The following is a 23,880-nucleotide window of genomic DNA, read 5'->3' as shown; positions in this document are numbered from 1 at the left end:
CTGATAGAGGAGAACATTCCCTCACTTTGTACTTTATAGCAGGGGTGGGCTATAAAAAATTTTTTAGCAAGGGGTTCTCTGCCCAGTTGCTGGGTGGGCATGGCCATGGTGGGCGTGGCCTAGTTGGCCTCCTGCACCATGGTGGTGGGGGGCTGTTTTTGCCCTCCTCAGGCTCCGGAGGCTTTCTTTGAGCCTCCAGGAGGATGAAAAAAGCCTCCCAGGCTCTGGAAGCCCAAACTTCCGGTAGGCCCATTTTTTGCCCTCCCCAAGCCTCTGCGTGCACCCTGCACTAATGGCATCCAAAACAGGCAATGTGGAGACTCCGAGGGGTGGGGCGGGGCCAGCCAGGAGTGGGATTTGGGAGTTCTCCGAACTGCTAAGAATCTTAGCTAGAGGTTCTCCTGAACCCCTGCAAACCCACAGCAGCCCAGCCCTGCTTTATAGTTCTCCCAAAGCCTTCCAGTCAGCCAGCAGTATGCCTGGACTCCAAAACCCTCCCTGAGAAAAACTGCATGCGGTCCGCTAAAACAAAGATTATTTTGGGGATAGTCATGACAATTTAAACAGAAGTGGTGTGGTACAAAGCCAGAGCCATACAAACTTTGCAACAGTGAAGGAATACCTGCTGCCATCCAGTTCTCTCCAGGTGAACTGGAATATCGATTCCCAGAGATACAAAACAAGATATTGTATAGCACCAGGTTGAGGATGGATTTAAGGACTTAGATTTGAACTAAAAGAATAAAATACAGTATAAATTGTCTTGATATTTCACAAGACCTATTAAGTCACAAATTCTGTTTCCATTCATGGGTAGACAATGTAGCTGTTAATTAAAGAGACAAAAGTTTTCCTTATATGTTCCCAGTGCCTAAAATTAAGTCTGTTTTAAAATTAGGTCTCAGTCTAAACTATATCTATTAACATTAGATTTAAGAAATTGGTATGATATTTTAGTCAATTTCTGTGAACAGTGGGGTCATAAATGAAAATGTTCAATCCTCAAATAGCTATGAATTTGTAGTTATGTTATTGTTTGTTTGTTTATTTTAAAAAATACTCTTCATTTCTAATGTGGATTGTCTTGTATATTTGTGAGACAGTTTTGTATAATAAAAATTGAACAATAATCTAAACGTTGTTTTTCTTCTCTGTTACAGCTCTAAAACAGATCCTGTTACTGGAGCAGTTAAAAACACAAAATATCATCAACTTTAGTAAGCATAAATGAATTTATGCATTTTCTATATTGATGTACACTTTTTTCCAAACTTATATTTCTCTCTGGAAAGTGTTTTCTTAGAATAATTATTTCTAAGATTCAACATTATGAAAGATTCTCTTATTTTCACTAGTCCAACTTATATTTGACTGATATTTATAATTTCTGGAGTCTCATTGCCACTTAGTGTGTTCCATTTTATTTTGCAGTGATTTGCTGGGATTGGTTACTTATCTAGACTGGGTAATGATCATTGTCACCATATGTTCCTGTATTTCAATGATGTTTGAATCCCCTTTTCGAAGAGTAATGCATGCACCTACTTTACAGGTAATTTTCTGAAAATAATTGGTTTGGATATAGTATTTTGCAAACCCTACTGCAGGGGTGTCAAATTGGATTTCTTCGAGGGTGGATCAGCATTGTAGTTCTTCTTCCTGGGCCAGCGGGGGGATGGCAGGGAGTGGGGGGGAAGCATGGATGTCTCCTGCAGCACTTTAGCAACCAAAATCGGGCATGGAGGGGGCTACACACAGCCCCCCTCACCTTGTTTTCGCTATCAGTGAAAATGGGCTTCCCAAGGCCTCTGTGCAGCCCCTTTTCGGCCAGCAGAGTACTGCTGGAGGACATGGAGGGGGAAAAAAGGTACAGGAGGGTCCATGCATTTTCGGTCCATTTTTGGCAACAGAGGCACCACAGGCTCATCCTTTGATATTCCTAGGATTTAAGCACCCCAGCCCACGGGCCATGAGTTTGACTGTCTTATTGTTATTCTGTCAATGTTTTTTCTTTGTTTTTCAGATTGCTGAATATGTTTTTGTAATATTTATGAGTATTGAACTTAACTTGAAGATTATGGCTGATGGATTGTTTTTTACACCAACGGCAGTCATCAGAGATTTTGGAGGTGTCATGGATATTTTTATATACCTTGTAAGTTTTTGTTCTTAAGGTTAATTCAAACCAGTAAAAAGTAGGACCTATGATAAGAGTTAAAAATAATTTGTATCCCTATTCATGTCAGTTTCATACAAAGTTCCGAGTACCTTCAATTGAATATTTATAATATATAAATAATTAGACTTAACATATTTGCAAAAATATACTGCCTGGAGACTATGAATATTTAAAATAAACAAAGAAGTTCCATTGCTTTATTTTCATCATGGTGCTAACGGTTTTATTTTACAGATGATGAATCGTACTCAATGTGTAGTCCTCAACAGAATTAAATCAACATGGAGGGAAGTAAGTACAGGTAGCCCTCAATTTACGACCACAATTGAGCCCAAAATTTATGTTGCTAAGTGAGAAATTTGTTACGTGAGTTTTGCCCCATGACTTTTCTTCCCACATTTGTTAAGTGAATCCTGCAGTTGTAAAATTAGAAAAATGGTTGTTAAATGAATCTTGTACCGCATTGACTTTACTCATCAGAAGTTCGCAAAAGGTGCAGGAATTGGGTATATCTAGCTTAGTGAAAAGAAGGACAGTATTTGAAGAGCTACCACAAAGATGAGGGAGAGAAATTATTTTCTAAAGCACCTGAGGGCAGGACAAAAAGCAATGGATAGAAAGTAATCAAGGAGACAAGCAACCTAGAAATTTCCTAATGGTGAGAACAATCAACCAGTGGAATGGCTTGCCTTCAGAAGTTATGGGTGCCCCATCACTGGGGACTTTCAAGAAGAGACTGGATAGCCACTTGTCTGAAACGACAATGTCTCCTGCTCGAGCAGGGGCTTGAACTAGATGATCTCCAAGGTCCCTTCCAACTCTGTTATTCTATTGGCTGGATCCAGGAAGATTCCCAAGGTGCAAGCCTGTTCCTGAAAAAAAAAGTTCAGGTTCTCCACCTAAAACAGACCATATTCTGAGCCTTGAGCATCAGTAAAAACTCCATTTTATCTAAATGGATAAAGTTTTGTGGTCTGGAGGCATTCATATGGCCCCAAAGACAACCTTGAATTCACATGGGGAAAAAAATATGGCTGAAAGATTAGGATATAAGTAACACATTTCTACTCATTGCATATTGCTACTACTGAAAACTATATAGAAATCTGCAGATCCTTCAAGATAGTTCCAAGAAAGTCAATCAGGGGTTTCCCAATATCCAAAGCATTGAATCATACCCAATGAGTACATGAGTTGCCATTACAAAGCAGTATTTCCAATTGTCAACTCATTCAGGTGCTCCAAAAACATACCATTATCAAAAAGGTCACAAATTGCAATACTCCATCTTTCTCTCCCAATATAAATGACCCAGCAGAATTTTTGGTTGTTTTTCCTCTACATTTAGATCTGAAACAGACCAAGACAATCCATTTGATCCAATAATTCAGTTTTCTAATACCATTTCTAATGTAACTTCTTTCATGCTTTATAGTATTGTATTATTTGAATTGGCTTTGATTGGGTTTTTTTCCAAATTGGAAGCACTATATAAATATTGTAAACTAGCTGATAACCTGGTGTTGTCTAGGTATGTATGTATCCCAATCCTGTATTAGAGGAAGACCCCTTGAGGAGTACTGTGAAGTCATTACCATGGCAATTCTACTGTGCTGTACAGTAGAAGTCATTTTAAGGCACAACAGGCTATATCTTAACAGAACCTGAATCCAAAATGTACACTAACTCTGCCAAATATAGATATAATTCAGAGTTATGCTGGAACACACACACATACACAAGAGGTGTTAGGGGTGTCTTACCTCCATAGTATATGTTTCCAGAGAGTAAGTCATCTGTGTACCAAGTTTGGTTGAAATTGCTCAAGTCGTTCCAGAGTTATGCTGGAACATACACACACAGACACAATGATTTATAGATATAGATATAGATAGATAAAACAAAATATAATGCATGCATATATTATTAAATAAAACAGGTTGTGTTAAATTGCCACACATACTCAAAGGGAAGCCACCTCCGAATTTAAGATAATCCTCCAGAAAAAGTAAAATAGAAGGAAATACAGCATACAGCATATACAATAATTTTGTGTTTCTCTCCTTTAGAAAGTAATGTTAATACTCATACATTAATATATCATATTCACATACTGTATATTCATACATATTTTAATCCATATACCCTTTGCTAAGAATAGGTTGTATTCAAGTTTAATGTAATAAATTGGGTCAGGTAGTCCTCAGCTTACAACAATTATTTAGTGGCCATTCAAAGTTACAACAGCCTTGAAAAAAGTGATTTATGACTGTTTTTCACAGTTATGATTTTTCCAGCATCCCCATGATCATGTGATCAAAATTCAGATGCTTAGCAACTGGTTCATATTTATGACCATTGCTGTGTCCCAAGGTCATGCGATCTACTTTTGTGACCTTCTGACAAGCAAAGTCAATGGGAAACCAGATTCACTTAACAACTGGGTTATTCATTGATCAACTGCAGTGATTCACTTAACAACTGAGGCAAGAAAGGTAATAAAATGGGGCAAAATGCACTTAACAAAGACCTCACTTAACAACAGAAATGTTGGGCTCAGCTGTGGCCATAAGTCAAGGACTACCTGTAGTGTATGTATGAAACACATTTTAAAACTCACATTATATTTCAGGTTATTTTCCCCCTTTCCAAAGGTAAGCCTGATATTTCTATGCTGGATGCCCCAAAACGTTCCTGCTAAATCAGGAGCTCAGCTGCTAATGGTTCTACGGTGTCTTCGCCCCCTTCGGATTTTTAAACTGGTGCCTCAGATGAGAAAAGTTGTTCGGGAACTATTTAGTGGCTTCAAAGAAATCTTTCTAGTGAGTACTACGTATGGTTTCTCTTTCCAAATGCATATTTTTTACAAAGGAAACCATCAAAACATATATTTCATAAGAGCTCTCCAAATACATTTAATGAATTAATCTCTTGGGTTCTTGTCTCTTGTAATTTCCTCTAAATCAGGGGTATCAAACTCTATTTCATTGAGGGACACATCAGGATGTGTCCATGTTCTCCCAAGTTCTGAATACCAAATTTTAGCAAGTGTTAAAAGTAAACTTTGCACTTTGCTATGCATGGGTGAGATGGTTTCATGTAAGCATATGGGTTGCTTTTAAAGAATTTGATTCCTATGGCTGGCAGACTAGGACATTTTTGGTTGTGCACATGCTCGAAGAAAAGATTGTATGAATTCATGACGTATATAACAAGTAGTTTGTTATTTGAACAGGATAGGGAGTAAATTTGATTACAGTAAGCTTACTTCCTAGTGCATATGAAAAGAAGGATGAGAAAAAGTGCAAAAGAAACCACTTAGCTGCCATCCTAAAAACACCATTATAGTAACCCATGGTGGGATTCAGTCAGTGTAACAACCACTTTGCTTCGTGTGCGTTTTGCATTTGAAATCAGCACTAAATCTTACCTTTTCCTGCAGCCCCAATGAGTAAAACAGCTGAGACACGGCAATCCGCTCTGCTGCGCCAATCAGCTGGGCTTCAAACAAAGGAAATATAGAATGGAATAGAGCAGGGCCAACTGATCACCAGACCTAACGGTTCGCTTGAATCAGCTGAATCCCACCCCTGCTGTTCTCCTTCCTTGCAGTCCTCTAATGAAAGTCATTGCGTAGCTATTGTTGTTATACAAAATGTAAGAGAAAAATACAGGTGCACTGGAAAAAGTTTGACTCCTTTTCATGGCTTTTTTTTTCAGGTTTCAATCCTTTTATTGACATTAATGCTTGTTTTTGCAAGCTTTGGAGTTCAACTTTTTGCTGGAAAACTGGCGAAGTGCAACGATCCACATATAATTGCAAGAGTAAGAACAACTTTTATGTACTTAGATAAATTCCTCCTTCTTTTGCGCATTTTCATCAACCGATGAGGCTTAACTTATGGTGATATTATGTAGAAACACCCAAAAAAAAGGCATAGAAGTGAAAGTGAAAGTATATTTCTATAACGTCAAGTCACTTCTCTCTGTTTCATTTATTTAAAAATATTTCTGGACTTCCTTTTAGAGTGTTGTCCTCTCACAATGGTTTCTACCATATACGTTTATTTAAGCATAAACAGATATACATCAATGCAACTTTCATATAATAACAAATTATCACAAAATGCAATAAATACAAGCAAGGACTAGCTATGTAACTGATGAGGTTTAGTATTTAGCTTAGTGAGAACAATAAAGTCCAATAATTGTGCCTTTCCCAGTATGTAAGAATTCAGGCATTGAGAAGGAACAGTTTAGCTGAAAGAGTTCCAGAGTCCAGACTGTCAGGGAATGATAATTTAATAGCTGACCAGCTGCTGTAATGTTGTAATACTGTAACACTGTAATGATGATGCAATGGTAGCAATGAGTTAGCAGGGATGCTACCGCTTTAAGAGGCTGTAATATAAGAGACGCCCTGTGAGGGCGTATCTCTCTCCATATGTGCTTCCGTGCTCTAGTTGATGATTGCGGACTTTGCCTAGTTCCTGTATATTCCTTGTAGATAAACCACTATTTGAAAGATAAACCTCTATTTACTGTATTTTGATACTGGGTAGTCTCAAAATAGTCACACTATGCGCACTCTGACAGGTTATGGGCCCAGTCCAGAGAGAAGGCCAGAGTGACTAGAAAAACCAGAGAGAAGAAAAACCCAGTGAGAGCTTGCACCAGAGCCAAAGGGACTGTGCATCGTGGTGTGTTAGTGCTTAGTGCTTGTAACGGAAACAGGCAACATGGATTCCGTCAGCGTAATGGGAGGAGGTTCCGTGGTGTCTCAGCTGAATGAGACAAATTGTCTCTGTTTACTGTATTTTGCTCCTGGGTAGTCTCAAAATAGTCACACTATGCACACTCTGACACAGACTTATTCTTCCAACTCTCCAAGCAGATGACTGGTGTGGTAAATCTGTTGTTGCTTACAAAACATGTGTGGTCTCAGTCAAAGAAAATATTGCTAAAAGTCTGGCAAAGAGTTTCTCATCATAGGTTCTGGCTTCTTCATGAAAAGATTAGCTTTTCTGCATTCCTGAACATAAATGGCAGATTCCCTAAATTAACTCTTGTCTGTTTGCAGTATGCTTTTGTGATTATATTAAAATTTTGGTTTCTTTACAAAATGCGATGTTATATTTCTGACAGGAAGATTGTCATGGTATATTCCGAATAAATGTGAGTGTTTCCAAAAATCTGAATTTGAAGCTAAGACCTGGTGAAAAAAAGCCTGGATTTTGGGTGCCTCGGGTCTGGTAAGTAATGTGTTTTTGTCCTTAAATCTAGATTTATTGTTAGAGTTGATAACTAGAATTACTCCAGTGGATTAATACAATGGAATGATAATTTCCAATCCTAATTCAACAGCCAGAGTCTTTCATTTAAAAGACAGTATATCTAGAGATTATTACTGTAAGGTAAATAACAAAAGAATAATGGACTAATCACATTGCTTAATTTTCTTGAGCTGCCATTTGTCAGTTTCTTCATCCCCCTTTCCCCCTCCCAAGAAAGGACTCTTTTTCAAAATTAAGGAGTACAGAAAATCAATGGCATGGAGGGAATTTCAGGAGAGGCTAGAACAAGAGAGCCACTTACGTCAGGGAGTAACAGGTTACTACCCTGGCAATGTTTTAGGACCGTGATGGCAAACCTATGGCACACATGCCACAGGAGGCACACAGAACCCTCCCTGTGGACACACCAGCCATTGCCCCAGTCCAGCTTCACCATGCATGCGTGCAGGCCTCCCAAAGACCACCTGATTTTTGGGTCTCTGCCACACATGCGCAGGGGCAGGGCCTTCCCCGATCTCCACAATTTCCCTCCAGCACACCCTACCTTTCTCCCACCAGCACACCCTAGCTTTCTCATGCATTTCTGCCACCCATGCCTTCCCTGATCTCCTCAGTTTCTCCCCCCCCCACAGCTTCCCCTGGCTTTCTCCTGCATTTCTGCCACCCATGCCTTCCCTGATCTCCAGTTTCTCCCCCCAGCTCCCCCTGGCTTTCTCCTGCATTTCAATCACCCATGCCTTCCCTGATCTCTGCAGTTTCTCCCACCAGCTCCCCCTGGCTTTCTCCTGCATTTCTGCCACCCATGCCTTCCCTGATCTCCACAGTTTCTCCCCCCAGCTCCCCCTGACTTTCTCCTGCATTTCTGTCAACCATGCCTTCCCTGATCTCCACAGTTGCCTCTCCATGGCAGAAAAGGAGAAAGGTAGGGTGTGCTGTGGGGAGAAACTGCGGAGATCGGGGAAAGCACAGGTGGCAGAAATGGAGGAGAAAGCCAGGTTGCGCTGGGAGGAGAAATTGCGGAAACGGGATGCGAGGGTGCCACACGAGGCCCTCCACACCGCATTTTGGGCCCGGAAAGCCTCCTGCACCAACCTGGAAACCAAAACAGCCAGGGGGGCAGAGCGCATGCACGGGGGCACAGATACTGCATTTTGGGGATTGAGGCACATTCACACTTTGGGCACTCGGCACCAAAAAGATTAACCATAACTGTTTCAGGATATATTGTCGGCAAACAACATTGTTTTTACTCCTCATTTCTGTGTTGCATTGCAGGGCTAACCCTCGAAACTTTAACTTTGACAATGTTGGTAATGCAATGCTGGCATTATTTGAAGTCCTGTCATTAAAGGGGTGGGTAGAAGTCAGAGATGTTATCATTCATCGTGTGGGTCCGGTATGTATATTCCTCAATTTGTTAGACTTGTCAGATTTTTCCTATGAATTCCTATTAAGAAGATAATAGTAATATTAATAAAAAATTTATGTTGCAGATTCATGGTATCTACATTCATGTGTTTGTATTCCTGGGCTGCATGATTGGACTTACCCTTTTTGTTGGGGTTGTCATTGCTAATTTCAATGAAAATAAGGTAATACTTCAGATTTTCGTTTTTCTATAGTAGTTATGTTTATATTGTGTTACTTTTGTTTTCATGTGTAATCAAATAATGTTGTTGAGTTAACATATAGTTGTGTTTATATTAAACACCAGAAATATTATTTTAATTATGAAAATATTTTTGCATCCCATGTAATATATTGTATACCTAAGTATTTCCAGGATTAATTTATAGTAATGGAGTGCAGAATAATATTTCTGAGCTTTGTGTAAGCATTTTTTTTCCTCTGATAGTTTTTACCAGGCAGGCAACCTGGATTTGATTTAACAAATTTTCAGTAAGATTCTTAATTTTAAATACTTAGGTATACAATTAAATACTTAGGTATACAATATATTGACACACACACACACACACACACACACACACACACACACACTGGAATTAGAAAACAACCCCTAAAGCAGAAGTAAAATAGAGCATTGTTTCTAGTGAAAGACTCCCTAAAGATTATTCATTCCAATAATAAATATGATAAGAAATAAGCAACTATATTTTGATGGTAATGGTTTCTATTCTTTTAGGGAACAGCTCTACTAACAGTTGACCAGAGGCGATGGGAAGATCTGAAGAGCAGATTAAAGATAGCACAGCCTCTTCACCTCCCACCTCGCCCAGGTATCTAGATTTTTAAAACTCAAATTCAAGAGATAATGTAACCACTAAGCAATAATGCATACTGATCAAATGCTTGCATCATTATGTGCCATCAACTTAAAGATGAGTCTTAGCAACCATATAGATAGACCTCTGGGATTATCCATCCCCAAACTTCTCACCATAGTTCCTTCAAGTTTCCAGCAGCGCACTCATCACCATTATAGCTAAGTCATTCATATTGTTGCTGGCCATCCTATTTTCTTTCTTTCCATCTTTCCCACCATTAATAGATTTCTCAAGGGAATTGGGTCTTAACATAACATGTCCAAATATTATAATTTGAGTCTTATCATTTGTGTCGTGAGTAAGAACTCTAGATTAATTTGTTCTATGATCCAGTTTTGTAGATATGATATCACTGTTGCAATATTTGAGGGGCTGCTACAAAGAAGAGGGTAGCCAACCTATTCTCCAAAGCACCTGAAGGCAGGACAAGAAGCAATGGATGAAAGCTATTGAAGGAGAGAAGCAACCTAGAACTAAGGAAAAATTTCCTGACTGTGAGAACAGTTAACCATTGGAATGGCTTGCTTCCAGAAGTTGAGGGTGCTCCATCACTGGAGGTTTTTAAGAAGAGATTGGACAGTCATTTGTCTGAAATGGTATAGGATCTCCTGCTTGAGCAGGGGGTTGGACTGGAGGACTTGTGGGATCCCTTCCAACCGTATTATTCTGTTCTGTTTCCCAAAGATGCTTTTTCAAAGGGCAACTGGACTTTGTTTTTCCTTGAAGACATTTCACTTTTCACCCAAGAAGTCTTCAGTTCTGAAGAAGGTACTTGGATGAGAAGTGAAATGTCTTCAAGGAAATGTCCAGTTGCCTTTTGAAAAAACACATTTGGGACAACCATGACCTGGATGACTGAGACTCTCCATAGACATTCTGTTCTATTAGTTTGTTATTCTTTCTATGATCATGTGTATCCATCCCATGAAGCCCAAAGGAAGTCTGGAATGATATAGGATCTCCTGCCATGGGAAGGAGGTTGGCATAGAAGACGTCCAAGGTCCTTCCATCCTATTATTCTATGTTCTGTGATATTCTCAGGCGTCTTCTCTAACTCCAGAATTCAAAAACATCCATATTCTTTTTATCCTGCTTCTTCAGGTCCAGCTTTCATTTCCATAGAATGTCATAGAGAAAATTATTGCCTACATACTTCAGATCTTTGAAGCTATAAACATAGCACAGTAACTGAATATCTTTTCCAAGGCTTCTTGACTTTCATAACTAGAACTTGCAGATTCTATGTATTTTCAAGTATCATAGTAGTTTTATCAATATAGCTCAAGCTATGGATGTGTTTTAAAACTACACTCATCTTTTTCCATTCAAGCCTGCTTCAATATATATTCGGCATATAGAAGGAATGAATAAGAAAGTATACAGCCTTATCTCACTCCCTTGTCATCCAGAAACTAGTCTGTTTTGCTATTTTCTGTCTGGATTGTGACTTCCCATGTGTAAGTTGTTCATTAGGATAATGTTATTTTGAGATTCCTATTTTCCTAAGGATATTCCACATCTTGGCATGGCTAACCCAATCAATTGCTTTTTATGATCAATTAATTCTTTTTTGGAGTGTATTTTTTATTAATTACACAGTATTCATCAGAAATAATGTCTCATGTTTCTCAACTTTTTCTGAAGCCAGCTTTGTAGGGCGCAAATATGTCTGCTTTGCTAACACGTGACAGTAAGGATATTATAGTGTGTTGATTAATATGTGCCCACAACTAACAATTACACTGAGGGGGGGAAATTCTTAGAAGCCATTGCAAATAGGGGGCCTAAATAAACTTTTGCTTTTATTTTGTTTTTGTTTTTTTCAGATAATGATGGATTCCGAGCTAAAATGTATGACATAACCCAACACCCATTTTTCAAGCGAACCATTGCCGTTCTTGTACTGGCCCAATCTGTGCTATTATCTGTTAAGGTACTTTTAAGGTGCTTTATTAACTACTTACAAACAAACATAAAGGGGATAAAATCATTGTGTTTATAATAAATAGGAAGCAATTGTGGTAGAATTTTAAATAGAGATTGAAATGAGTTTTTTTTTCATAAACTCTTTTTATCTTTTGCATAAGTGGGATGATCAAGATCCAGTAACTGGTCCATTAGCTGCAATGTCAGTTGTCTTCACCTTCATATTTGTTCTAGAGGTAATATATATTCAATGTTTCTATAAATGTTCAGATTGATTTGCCTTGTGTCATTTATTATACATTATAATATTAGAAGATAATATAGATACTATTTATTAATTACATTTATAAGTCTCTTGAGCATCATTACCCCAAGTGGCGTATATAAATTTAGAACAATTCAATGTAAAAAGTAAATCTGGAAGCATAACACTGATTTGATTAATCCAATTGTCTTCATAGGAATCGACCTTTACTCTAACCCATGGCCAGGGAAAAGCCAGGTTTTAAGGGCTGTCTTAAATAAGATAAGAGTGAGTGTTATACACTATGAATCTCTGAGGGAATATCATTCTAGAGCAGAGGTGTCAAACTCAATTTCATTGAGGGCCACATCAGGATTGGGTTTGACCTTGGAGGGCCAGGTTTGATGTGGGCGTGGCCATGGTGGTGTGAGCACGGTGAGCGTGACAGAACCGCACCTCCGCAGACATGGTTTTATAAACTTATAAAAATAGTACATTTCTGAGATTTTGTTTTTTTAATACTTGCTTGATCTACTTGATCACTTTATGAGAGAGAGACAGACCAGATCAAGAAACAGACTCCATAGGAAGACTAGAATGATAAATTATTGACATAGGCTAGTAGCAGAATCCTGCAAGCCTGAAAGATAAAATATTTTACTTTTCCTCCCTTTTATAATCTTCTGAGTCAAGGACGGCCGCCTGCAGTACTCTGGAATGTACAATTGATAACTTTGATGAATTTATATGAAAGTAGTCCTATCCACAGTTGCCACCTGCTCTTCAAGCAAGAGTTGTGAATCCAAGTAGTCTTCAAATTGCACACCAATTCTGAAAGTAGTGCAACCCCATTCAGAACTAAAAATTTTAAAAAAAAATGGGACTGGGTTGTCCAAATACCCTTAGCCATTCAGCTTGCCAAGTTTGAACAAGCTGTTCCTGAACCTGATCACAGAGAAAGGAGAATTACTACCTTGACATCATATCTCCCAATCTTAATCACTGCGAGTGGTACAAAAGGATTCCATTGACCTTTGAGTATCAAAACTCATTAACATCAAGGAGATGCACTACCCGCATCCCAGCTCCACCAGAGGTCACCTGTGAGCCTATCACCAATGTCATCTCAATACCATGTCCTAATCTGAAACCTGTCTGTAAGGTATACAGATTACGGTAGCTAAAATTTTCAGGATTGTCTGTCTGAAGCTATAAACATTCTGCTGTCACATGACATATAATCCAAGAAAAAAGGAGATGCTTTTACAAGCAAGTGAAGCTAAGGTTTTGGGTTTGAATGAAGGATTTTAGAAGTATTAGTACCATACTCATAAGGTTTATCTAAAATACCTAAAAATGGGAATCTCAGCCCTGCTCCTGTATCGACTTGGTCCGTGTTAATGGATGGTGACAAAAACACTATAGGGTTAAGTTAATTAAAATCATAATGAATGGCAAAAAGAGAGGCTTTGTCAATTTTTCATGTTCTTGTGACAGATTTCATTTATCCTTAGATTAATCAACTTTCTTTAATTAATCAAATTAGATTAATTAGATTTTCAGAAAAAATATCTAATTAATCAAATTAGATTAATTAGATTTTCAGAAAAAATATCTAATTAATCAAATTAGATTAATTAGATTTTCAGAAAGGTCAGCAGTTCAGTGGTTCAAATCCCTAGTGCCAACCTACCAGTTTGAAAGCTTGTAAAAATGCAAGTAGAAAAATAGGAAGCACCTTTGGTGGGAAGCATTCCGTACACCTTCAGCGTTTAGTCATGCTGGCCACATGATCATGGAGATGTCTTCGGACAGTGCTGGCTCTTCGGCTTTGAAATGAAGATGAGTGCCTCCTAGAGTCAGGAACGACTAGCACTTATGTGCAAGGGGAACCTTTACCTTTTTACCTAGATTTGTTTTATCCTTAGAAAGGGGTCGATCAAACACTAAACACAGTATTCTTTTTCTGCGCTAGCAATTGAAACTAAAGTTTAATTTTGTGTGTGTGTGTGTGTGTATGTATGTATGTATGTGTATGTATATGTATGTATATGTATATGTATATGTATATGTATATGTATATAGTAACATTTTCTTATTTGTTTTTTTCTCATATATATTTTAATCCAATAGCCATATTAATTTTCAGTAATTATCCATTTGAATATTATTGAACCATAACTTTGAGGAATCATTCCAGATTATACAAATAGTACCTATATATTTTTGCAAGGTTACGATGAAAATTATTGCCATGTCACCTGCTGGATTTTGGCAGAGCAGAAGAAATCGTTATGATCTCTTGGTGACATCATTAGGGGTCATATGGGTGATTCTCCACTTTGCCATAACGGTAAGTTTCAAGAACCAGTTTGTCTATTCAAAGTATGCAGGATATTTTTCCTCTTTTTGCAAATCTGCAAAATGTACAATTCATTGAGGCTTGATCTTGCCTTGTTATGGTCATTCCTGAAAAGACAAGGGGTTTCTTTTTGTAATTACAATTAATATTATAACTGAGCTCATTCAGATAGCCACAAATAATTTTAACTAGAATTAATAGAATGCAATTTTCAAAGAATTCTTCCAGAAAGTAAACACAGTTTACTAAATATTTGCATTGGGCTTAGTTGTTATCGTTGTAGCACATCTGTTTATAAACTGTACCATGTCAGGCCTGGAATGGAATTTTACTTGACTGAATATTCCTTCATGCTAAAATATTCCTGTCTATTAACATTTTTCCCTAATAGTAAAATCAATGTTATAGAGAAGTTTCTTAGTCCTGTGTATATTTTATGTTAGCAATTGTAAAAAAAAAAAAAAAAAAAACTTGATGAAATGTATTCCTACAAAAGCTGCTTACATGACTTTAAAAGTAAAGTTGAGAAATTCATGGAAGATAAATTATGACTTTAAAAATAGTGCCATTATATTTTGTATTGGTCAAGTCAGTGTTGAGTGCTCTATCTGGTTCTACTTAATGGTATCAAAGGTACACAAAATTAGAATAAGGGCAGAGAGATCAAAGAGGATTATAGGCAGACTGAAAATTAAATCTAATTTATGTTTCGATTATGTTAAAGCAAAGATAACTAAGAGAAACATATAATAGAGCTTTTCAAGTATCTGAAGAGTTATCCATCAGAAGAAAGTTAAGACCTGTTTTCTATCATCCCATAGAATAATTGCCTTAAATTACAGGAAAACAAATCAGTTAATCTCTATGGAACCTATATGTCAGACGCAACATGCTTTCGGATATGGATACCAGAGGATGGGAGCAAAAAATGGAAGAGAGCTATTGTCTTGATTTCTCTGATTTTTAGAATCAGTTGTCTCCCTATTGCTCCACAGTAGGTTGAATCAGTAATCAGTAATTGACACATTGGGTTTTATTAATTTAATTGTAAATCAGGTAATAGATAAAACTAAAACTGCATGTTATAAATTAGGCAGAGGAAGACCTGCAGAATAAGTAACTCTTACCTGAAGCACATAGCTGTGGCTTAGACATGGCCAAGAAGAACAGGTCTTGGTGCAGTCCAGTAGTCAAACCCATTACAGTCTACAATGCCTCCAGTCCAGAATTGTAAGCGAAAGATCAATTTCAGAAACAGTCAGGAATGAGGGGCCACAGGAACAAGGTTTAACAACAGAAAAGTGTTTCCAAAGAGGGGGAATACTTTTAAATAACTGGAGTTTGAATCCTTATCTAATTGGGGGATTCAATGTACTTCACTCTTAAGAAGGACTGCTGATTTCTATGTCTCTAACCTCCTTTGCTTAGTGTTCTAAATTCAGGAACTGACTTCTTGTACTCTGAATCAGGAGCCACCTGTGCTGATTTTGAGTCATTCTGAGTGCATCATTATTCTCAGTTAGTTGACAGCTTCTTGACTCTCCAGCCACAGGCTGAGACTTTGCCAAGTTCTCTTCAGCCTCAGGATCAGAGGTTTCCATTATTTTGACTGAAATCGTTCTCTCGGGATAAGGAATATGTGGTTCAACAGATGATCTGTTGAACTGTTAGTCCTTTTTATATATACATATGAGGTCACATTTATGATATGAAGCTATTTCTTTCTAACAAGTTCCATGTAATAACACCTGAATAATGCAAGAACTATGCACTCAATCATTTGATGTATTATATAAAAGCTGTATTGGTTGTTGTGAAAGTAAATCCTGAGTAGCTCTGAGTAATTAATAATCAGTAACTCTTCTAACACTGATAACTTTGTGTTTCAGAATGCCTATACATATATGATGGGAGCGTGTGTAATTGTGTTCAGGTTTTTTTCAATCTGTGGAAAGCACGTAAGTACCCATGAGGATTTTTCCCCCATGCTTACAGTAATTACACATTGAGTAAGTTGGACTGCTTTATTTTACTGAATTGAGGCTCTTATTGGTTTAAACCAATACTCTGTTATAGCCTAGGAGTAAATAATAATGAAAAAGGAACAGCTACACAATCAGAATTAGAAATATGAAAAATTGTTTAGTTTTCATGCTGCAAACTCCATATAGATGGAAGCTGACAACAAAAACATCCACAGAATGAATGAGTATATAAGTGTTTGCACACAATAGTAACATCTTCAAAAAATAAACATCAACATGAGACTTTTAAACATCCTCAACAATAAATTAACAAAACCTTTACCAATAACATTCCAACCAGGGGTGAAATTCAGCAGGTTCTGACAGGTTTTGGAGAACCGGTAGCAGAAATTTTGAGTAGTTCAGAGAACTGGCAAATACCACCTTTGGCTGGCCCCAGAGTGAGGTGGGAATGGAGATTTTGCAATATCCTTCCCCCAGGAGTAGGGAGGGAATGGAGATTTTGCAGTATCCTTCCCCTGCTACGCCAACCAAGCCATGCCCACAGAACCGGTAGTAAGAAAAATTTGAATTTTACTACTGATTCTGACACAAATACATTCTAATCCACTTCACTATATCCATCTAGTAGTAATTATTTTGTTGAATTTAAAATGTTTTCCGTTTAAAATGAACAGTTTTAAATTCACAAAACAATGTTCTGGATCTGTGTCAATTTTGCTGGCTTGAAACAGTGCCTGGATTTGTTGCAGAGATTCTAGCAAAGTTAGAGCATCCTTGGAACAATCCCAATGAGGTTGGAACAGGGTCCACTTCAATTTCAGCACATTTCCCTTTTGACCCATGTCTCATACCAAGACTTTTTTTTCCCACTGATTTCCAGGTGACTTTGAAGATGCTACTGTTGACAGTCGTTGTCAGCATGTACAAAAGCTTCTTCATCATTGTAGGAATGTTCCTACTGCTGCTTTGCTATGCTTTTGCTGGAGTAGTTTTATTTGGAACTGTGAAATATGGAGAGAACATTAACAGGTATGATTTCTGTCACTTCATCTGAAAATATTTGATACTGTGATGTTGTTTTAGAGCATCCTTGCTTTGATGGATGCCTGCATTGTTACATTACTAGAGAGGCAGCTCTATTGATCTGTGACTCAGAAAACCCAGCATCAAATATCAAAGGAGTGCTTATATAGCATTTCAAGTATACATGAATCCACTCGGCAATGACTGTTTGAGTATTTGCAGAACCTGCAAGCCAGGGAAACAACAGGGGATTTCATTTGGCCTGTTATTATAAATAATAGCTAGTCCAGGTTCAAGCTTAAGATCCAAAACATCCCCACAAAGAGACATATTCAAGCAATTTTCAGGGCAGTGCTGGTTACCCTGTCAGGTGACAGAAAGGTATATGTAACACAGCTAGTTCTGAACAATCTAAGCTATCCTGCTGCTCTAAATAATGTCATAAACACTACCTTACTTCCAACTAGGGAGTCTCATTCAGATGCCAGACCAGTTCTTTTCTGTGCAGATTGGGGAAAATATACCCTTTTACCATTCATCTCAGGTAGCAGACTAGACTTGTATAAGTTAGCCTCGGTAGGGAGGGGGAGAATTACCCAAATACCCTAAAGCAGTGCTTCTCAACCTTGGCCCACCTGAAGATGCGTGGACTTCAACTCCCAGAATTCCCTAGCCAGCAGAGCTGGCTGGGGGATTCTGGGAGTTGAAGTCCACGCATCTTTAGGTGACCAAGGTTGAGAAACACTGCCCTAAAGGATTGTTTGTGCATGCTTTTAGTTCTGAAATATTGAATAATATTTTTTATTTGTTAAAAACAGACATGCCAACTTTTCATCGGCTGGTAAGGCCATTACGGTACTCTTCAGAATAGTCACTGGAGAAGACTGGAACAAGATAATGCACGATTGTATGGTAAATTGACTGATTAAAATCATGTATCATTTTAGCCAGTAGAAGCTTTGCATCTTAAAAATATCTTACATTTTATTTTTAAAATATTATCCTTCACCCAAATTTTGATTTATTGACTTCTGAAAATACTATAGAAATAAATGTGTAAGTACTTTGCAAATTTTATTAGCAAATATTTGTGCTATATACCCAACTAGGTTTATGCAGCTTTATTGCATTTATTAAAATGAAAAGTGACAGGTTTTCAGTTCTAGAGAATATTTTAACAATTTTTTTCAGTGGAATGTATTAACAATGTAAATAACTTTTTTTTTTTTTGGCCGGATCGTTGAAGCAGTCAGTGAGAAATACTGTGAAATAATTCTCCCTTCCCTTCCCCCAAATTATCTCATTGATGTGGTAATGGACTCTAAATTAGGAAGCACTTTAAGTGGGTGTTGTATAAAAAGAATAATATATTATATTCTGCATCAAAAGAAGAAATCTGTTTAGGAAGAATATATCTATTTATGAAGGTTAGCAGAATAGAACTAAAAATATAAATGAAAATATGCAGTCCAAATAATTCAAGTTGGCAATTCTGTAGGAATATTTGGTCATTATTGGAAATAGCATTTTGATTGATGTGATCCATCTTCCTCTCTTGTCAATTCAGAATAATCTTTGTCTTTGGTCATAAGGGAAAATGGTGTAGTCCTTTAGCAAAAGAAAGGAGTGGATGTGTTGTACAAGCAGTAAAAAGATTGACTTCCTACAATTCATGGTGACTCACACACACACACACACACACACACACACAATATTTTTGATTCAGATGTTGAGAGAATGCTTGATTGGAAGAAAAACATGTGGAGTGGACAGCATCAGGGAAAGGAGGAAGTTGATCCATTCTGCTGATAAACATGAAGTTCATAATATATGTGTATGTGAGAAAGGGGGAGCATATCTACTTTTGTACCCCTATTACATGTAATATAGCTTTTTGTTTCATGCAGGTTCAACCTCCTTTCTGTACTCCAGATATCAGAACATACTGGAAAACAGATTGTGGCAATTATGCCGGTGCTCTTATGTACTTCTGTTCATTTTATGTCATCATTGCATACATAATGCTGAATTTGCTTGTGGGTAAGTTTTAGTCATGAAATACAGCAATAATGTTTACACTGTGTGTTTTAACTATATTGTGGACTTGATCAAGACCAAGTCATACTTAAAAACAGCCATTAAGACCATGTTTCAATCAGTCAGAAATAACAAATACTACTGATCTAACCAGTTCTTCTCTATGTATGATCAAACCCCTGTTCAATCCTGACAACCCCCATAATTATTACTGAAAAAATCAAATAACAATTAAATTATCTGATTATAAACCATAACATAAAAACAAGTAGTCATGGCTTAATAAATGCAATCAATTATGCCATCCAAAATAAAATCAGTAAATATTCCATAAGCAGTGATGGGATTCAAATAATTTAACAACTGGTTCTCTGACCAGGTGGGTGGGCGTGGCCATGGTGGGTGTGGCCATGGTGGGTGTGGCCAGGGTGTGTGACAGGCAGCACTTCGGCTCCTGCACCCCCCCAGGAGCAAAAATGGGATGCCCTGTTTTGGGCCTAGTAGACCTCCTTGCACTTACCTGGGAGCCAAAACAGAGCATGTGGGGACTCCTGAAATGGGTGGGGCAGGAAGAGGCAGTGCCAGCCAGCAACCAGTTCTGCCAAAGTGGTCCAAACCAGCTGAATCCCACCACTGCCCATAAGGCTTGCTAGAGTGTCAAAAATCTCCAAAACATAAATGAGTTCTACATCCGAGATTTTCTGTCTGTTCTGATGAGTCTCAGGAAACATAATGAAAGATGCTATCACAAAACTGCTTACATCACCTAAGAAGCAAGTGGAACAGAGTCTCACTTCTGGCTTTTACTCTGCTGTACATTCCTTAAAATAGTCACATGAATGTTTAAAGCAGCATGAACGACTTCAAACTATATATGATTTTGAGTTCTTCATGGCACCATCCAGCTAATCTCAGATATCCTGTGTAGAACTTTGGTTCAGATTTCTAAAAAAAAAAACTATTTATGAATTAAATGTGGATCAGAAAGGCAATTACCAGAGAGAAATTACTGTTCTCACCAGTTTTTAGCTCTATTTTGACTGCTTTCTTCAGTCCCATTCATATTCCATGATGACCAGATTAATTTTGAGAAAATAGAACCTAGCAGAGGAGAAAAAAATTATCTATGTTTGCTTTAACAAATGTCAGATTTTTCAAAATATTGTAGGAATTTTTTTGCTGCCTTTGTTATGCTCAACATTTGTAATTTCCTTTGTACAAACATCTTATATGTACAATTGAAAAACTAAGTGCATTATGGCAGAGGTGATATTCAGCCAGTTCTCTCTGGCTTGGGCGAACTGGTAGCGGTGATTGTGGGAGGCTCCGCCCACCCGCCCCAACATAATGTGTGACCTTCTGCACATGCACAGAAGATGCACACACTCACATTTACAAGCTGGTAGGGAAGGGAAGGGAAGGGAATCCCACCGCTGCATTATGGTACCAGGCTACTTTGTAACTTATTCAGTTTCTAATGAAAACAGCAGAAAATGGGGGTGGGGTATTTTTTTTATATGGGGGTCTATTATGATATTAAAATGATACATTTGTACATCATATGCAAAAAAACTTGAAGAATCAAGTTTTTTGTGTTGCCTGCTTATGCATTGTGTATTGGTGCTAGATAACAGTCGATGGAATTAAGAGGGGATGGACATGTATCGCTTGTGGGAGCGTAATGACTCCAGCCAGGTTCTTTTTTTGATTCTGCCCCTATGCTTTGCCTCTCCTCCTACACAGAGCAAAATCCTTTTATGATTTTTCAAATTTAAGTTATGTACAATTATAAAGACTTTTGAACTTAGGAAATGCTTACTTTTTAATGTTTCTGTCTTATACAGCTATAATTGTGGAAAACTTCTCTTTATTTTATTCTACTGAAGAAGACCAGCTCTTAAGTTATAATGATCTTAGGCATTTTCAGATTATATGGAATATGGTTGATGACAAAAGAGAGGTAAGACATTTCTCTGGAATACTGTAAATTTCATTGATTTATTGCTCAACGAATCAACTGCTAAACTGTATCAATTAATGAAAGTAAAAATGGAACGTTAAATCTTTGGAAGAAGTCTATATCAACTTTTGTTGCTTCCCCATTCAGTTCTGTTATTCATGCCAGGTTAGCCCTCCCATCCATAATCAGGTCCATAATATGAAATGCAACACAATATGACATATCAAGGCAGTCTTCCTTGAGAACAATCCATCCCTCTCACCTTATTTCCTGCTGCCTATCACCAACATGATGTTATTGCCTACCCCTCCCCCAAACGTCCAATTTTCCCTGACCCATCACTATCCCAGCTTAGAGAGCGCCATCTGACAGCCAGGTCACAGTACAAATTTTCAGCCAGTTGCCTGAATTAGCTCTTTCAGGTCACTTCTGCAATAGATACTACACTGCTTACTATATTTTTCGGAATATAAGATGTACCTTTTTCCTAAAAAAAGAGGGTGAAAATCTGGGCGTATCTTATACACTGAGTACAGCATTTTTGACCTACCACCACCACCCCTTTGCAAAAATGGACGTGCACTCTAAGAGCTTTGGGAGGCTCTTAGAGTGCTCCTAGGGCTGGTGGGGCAAAAACAGCTCATTTTTTGAAAAAAAAAAGGCATACAGAGGCTTTAGGAGGCTTGTAGAGTTCTCCTGAGGGTTGGGGTGGGGACTAAAAATGGCCCATTGTTTGCTCATTTTTGCCCTTCCCAGCCCCCAGGAGCACTTTGCAAGTCTCCCAAAGCTCTGCATGCCCTTTAAAAAAAACTGAGGCGTGCAGAGGGTTTGGAGACCTCCAGAGTGCAAAAACTTCTTTAAAAAATTAACCTCTTCAAAATCATGCTGCGTCTTATACTCTGGTGTGTCTTATAGTCCGAAAAATATGGTAATTTTAGACAGCCAGCTACCACTACCCTATCTCAGCACCTATACAAAGACTATAACTCCAGTTCCATCCCTGCACTAACATAAACAGCACCCTAACTCCCATCTGCAGACTGAGCCACTCTGAATGTGACTCCTGCCCCTTCTATCCTTCGTCCAGGAAACCAGATACCTTTTAGCTTAGGGAGAGAATTACTCAAGTGACAGGCTCTGTAACAGCTGCAGAATTCAGCTTGGCATCTACTTCAACATCTGATTTGTTCCTGCTGCAAATCACCTCAGCCACCCTATTGCCCAGGGACTCCAAAACTCCTCATATTGTACTTATAATAGCAAAATTATTGGCAAAAATGTTACTAAATCATTTATTTGGAGAATAATAAAAGACAAATATAAAGCTCTTTACCAGTGTATTTTTTTTAATTGTGTCTTTCTTCCCAGGGAGTAATTCCTACTTTCCGAGTCAAGTTTTTGTTGAGGCTATTGCGTGGAAGACTGGAGGTAGATCTGGATAAGGACAAACTTCTGTTCAAGCATATGTGCTATGAAATGGAGAGGCTGCATAACGGTGGAGATGTAACATTCCATGATGTATTGAGGTATATTGAGCAGCACAGTTGGCCTGCAAACCTGAACATCAGAATTAACTCACAAGCTTCAGGAGAGATTAACCAAGCAGATAGGACTACATCTGTTATGGTTTCATTGTATCTAAACAGACTAAAGATATAAGTACAGTTTATAAAAATTACCTGTGTTTCTTCAAAAATAAGACAGGGAGGGTCTTATTTTCTTTTGACTCCCAAAATAAGCACTTGGCCTTATTTTCGGGGAGGTCTTATTATTTTTGAGAAGCAGGAAGAGGCGAGCGTGGTCACCTCATGGCTGCTGATATGTTGCTTATGTGGCTTATTTTCAGGGGGAGAGCTTATTTTAGTGCATGCGCTCAAAAGCCCGATTGAGCTTATTATCTGGCGAGGTCTTATTTTCGGGGAAACTGTACTTTTTTTTTCATTTAGGGATCTATTAAATTTATTTATTAATAAATCACATATCTAAATTGACTTTTCTTATTATTCTATTATTTACTGTTCCTATGAAAAGTGTAGCTTTTATATTATCCATAGAGGTAAGAATGAAAACTTTAACAGAAACAAAGTTTTTGTCTGTGGACTCATCGTTAAACAATCATGGAAGCAGTTGACTTAAGTGGATCTTCACCCACCAAACTTTTTCTGCTCTGATCACATATTTCCTTGTAATGTATTATTACTTCAACACTCTCACTTTGCAATTATCAATGGACACAGAGACATTAAGCATCGTTTTACAAGCCAAATAAACATTTTAAAGGAACTATATGGTTTTCACACAGATTCATTTTCCTTTTTTAAAAGTGAATATTTACTAATATACATTTCTTCTAGCATGCTCTCATATAGATCGGTGGACATCAGAAAAAGTCTTCAGCTGGAAGAACTCCTTGCGAGGGAACAACTGGAGTACACCATAGAGGAAGAGGTTGCCAAGCAGACAATACGCATGTGGTTGAAAAAATGCTTGAAGCGTATTAGAGCAGTGAGTTTAACATTATTGCGATATCAATATGTTTTTGAATGCTATTTTAAAAGTCTAACAGAAATAACATGACT

At 37.8% G+C, this 23,880-nt stretch overlaps 1 protein-coding gene across 3 annotated transcripts in view; it reads left to right on the top strand.

The window, feature by feature from the left end:
- The window catches only part of NALCN (sodium leak channel, non-selective), a 214,285-nt gene that overhangs the window by 182,918 nt on the left and 7,487 nt on the right, over positions 1 to 23,880 (top strand). For all 3 annotated transcript variants that reach the window (XM_032226720.1, XM_032226719.1, XM_032226717.1), the window contains 19 exons: positions 1,161 to 1,217; positions 1,432 to 1,552; positions 2,024 to 2,155; positions 4,834 to 5,001; positions 5,900 to 6,004; positions 7,325 to 7,431; positions 8,749 to 8,869; positions 8,967 to 9,065; positions 9,620 to 9,713; positions 11,588 to 11,694; positions 11,849 to 11,923; positions 14,165 to 14,284; positions 16,183 to 16,251; positions 17,162 to 17,310; positions 18,123 to 18,216; positions 19,212 to 19,344; positions 21,186 to 21,301; positions 22,670 to 22,827; positions 23,656 to 23,806. In XM_032226720.1, coding sequence (XP_032082611.1) covers positions 1,161 to 1,217; positions 1,432 to 1,552; positions 2,024 to 2,155; positions 4,834 to 5,001; positions 5,900 to 6,004; positions 7,325 to 7,431; positions 8,749 to 8,869; positions 8,967 to 9,065; positions 9,620 to 9,713; positions 11,588 to 11,694; positions 11,849 to 11,923; positions 14,165 to 14,284; positions 16,183 to 16,251; positions 17,162 to 17,310; positions 18,123 to 18,216; positions 19,212 to 19,344; positions 21,186 to 21,301; positions 22,670 to 22,827; positions 23,656 to 23,806 — 2,176 coding nt within the window. The remainder of the gene's footprint in view (positions 1 to 1,160; positions 1,218 to 1,431; positions 1,553 to 2,023; positions 2,156 to 4,833; positions 5,002 to 5,899; positions 6,005 to 7,324; positions 7,432 to 8,748; positions 8,870 to 8,966; positions 9,066 to 9,619; positions 9,714 to 11,587; positions 11,695 to 11,848; positions 11,924 to 14,164; positions 14,285 to 16,182; positions 16,252 to 17,161; positions 17,311 to 18,122; positions 18,217 to 19,211; positions 19,345 to 21,185; positions 21,302 to 22,669; positions 22,828 to 23,655; positions 23,807 to 23,880) is intronic.

The sequence above is a fragment of the Thamnophis elegans genome, chromosome 11 (assembly GCF_009769535.1).
Source record: "Thamnophis elegans isolate rThaEle1 chromosome 11, rThaEle1.pri, whole genome shotgun sequence".
In the NCBI taxonomy this organism is placed as follows: Eukaryota; Metazoa; Chordata; class Lepidosauria; order Squamata; family Colubridae; genus Thamnophis; species Thamnophis elegans.
Note: the sequence above shows the minus strand (reverse complement) of the source record. Positions and strands in the feature narration are given on the sequence as shown.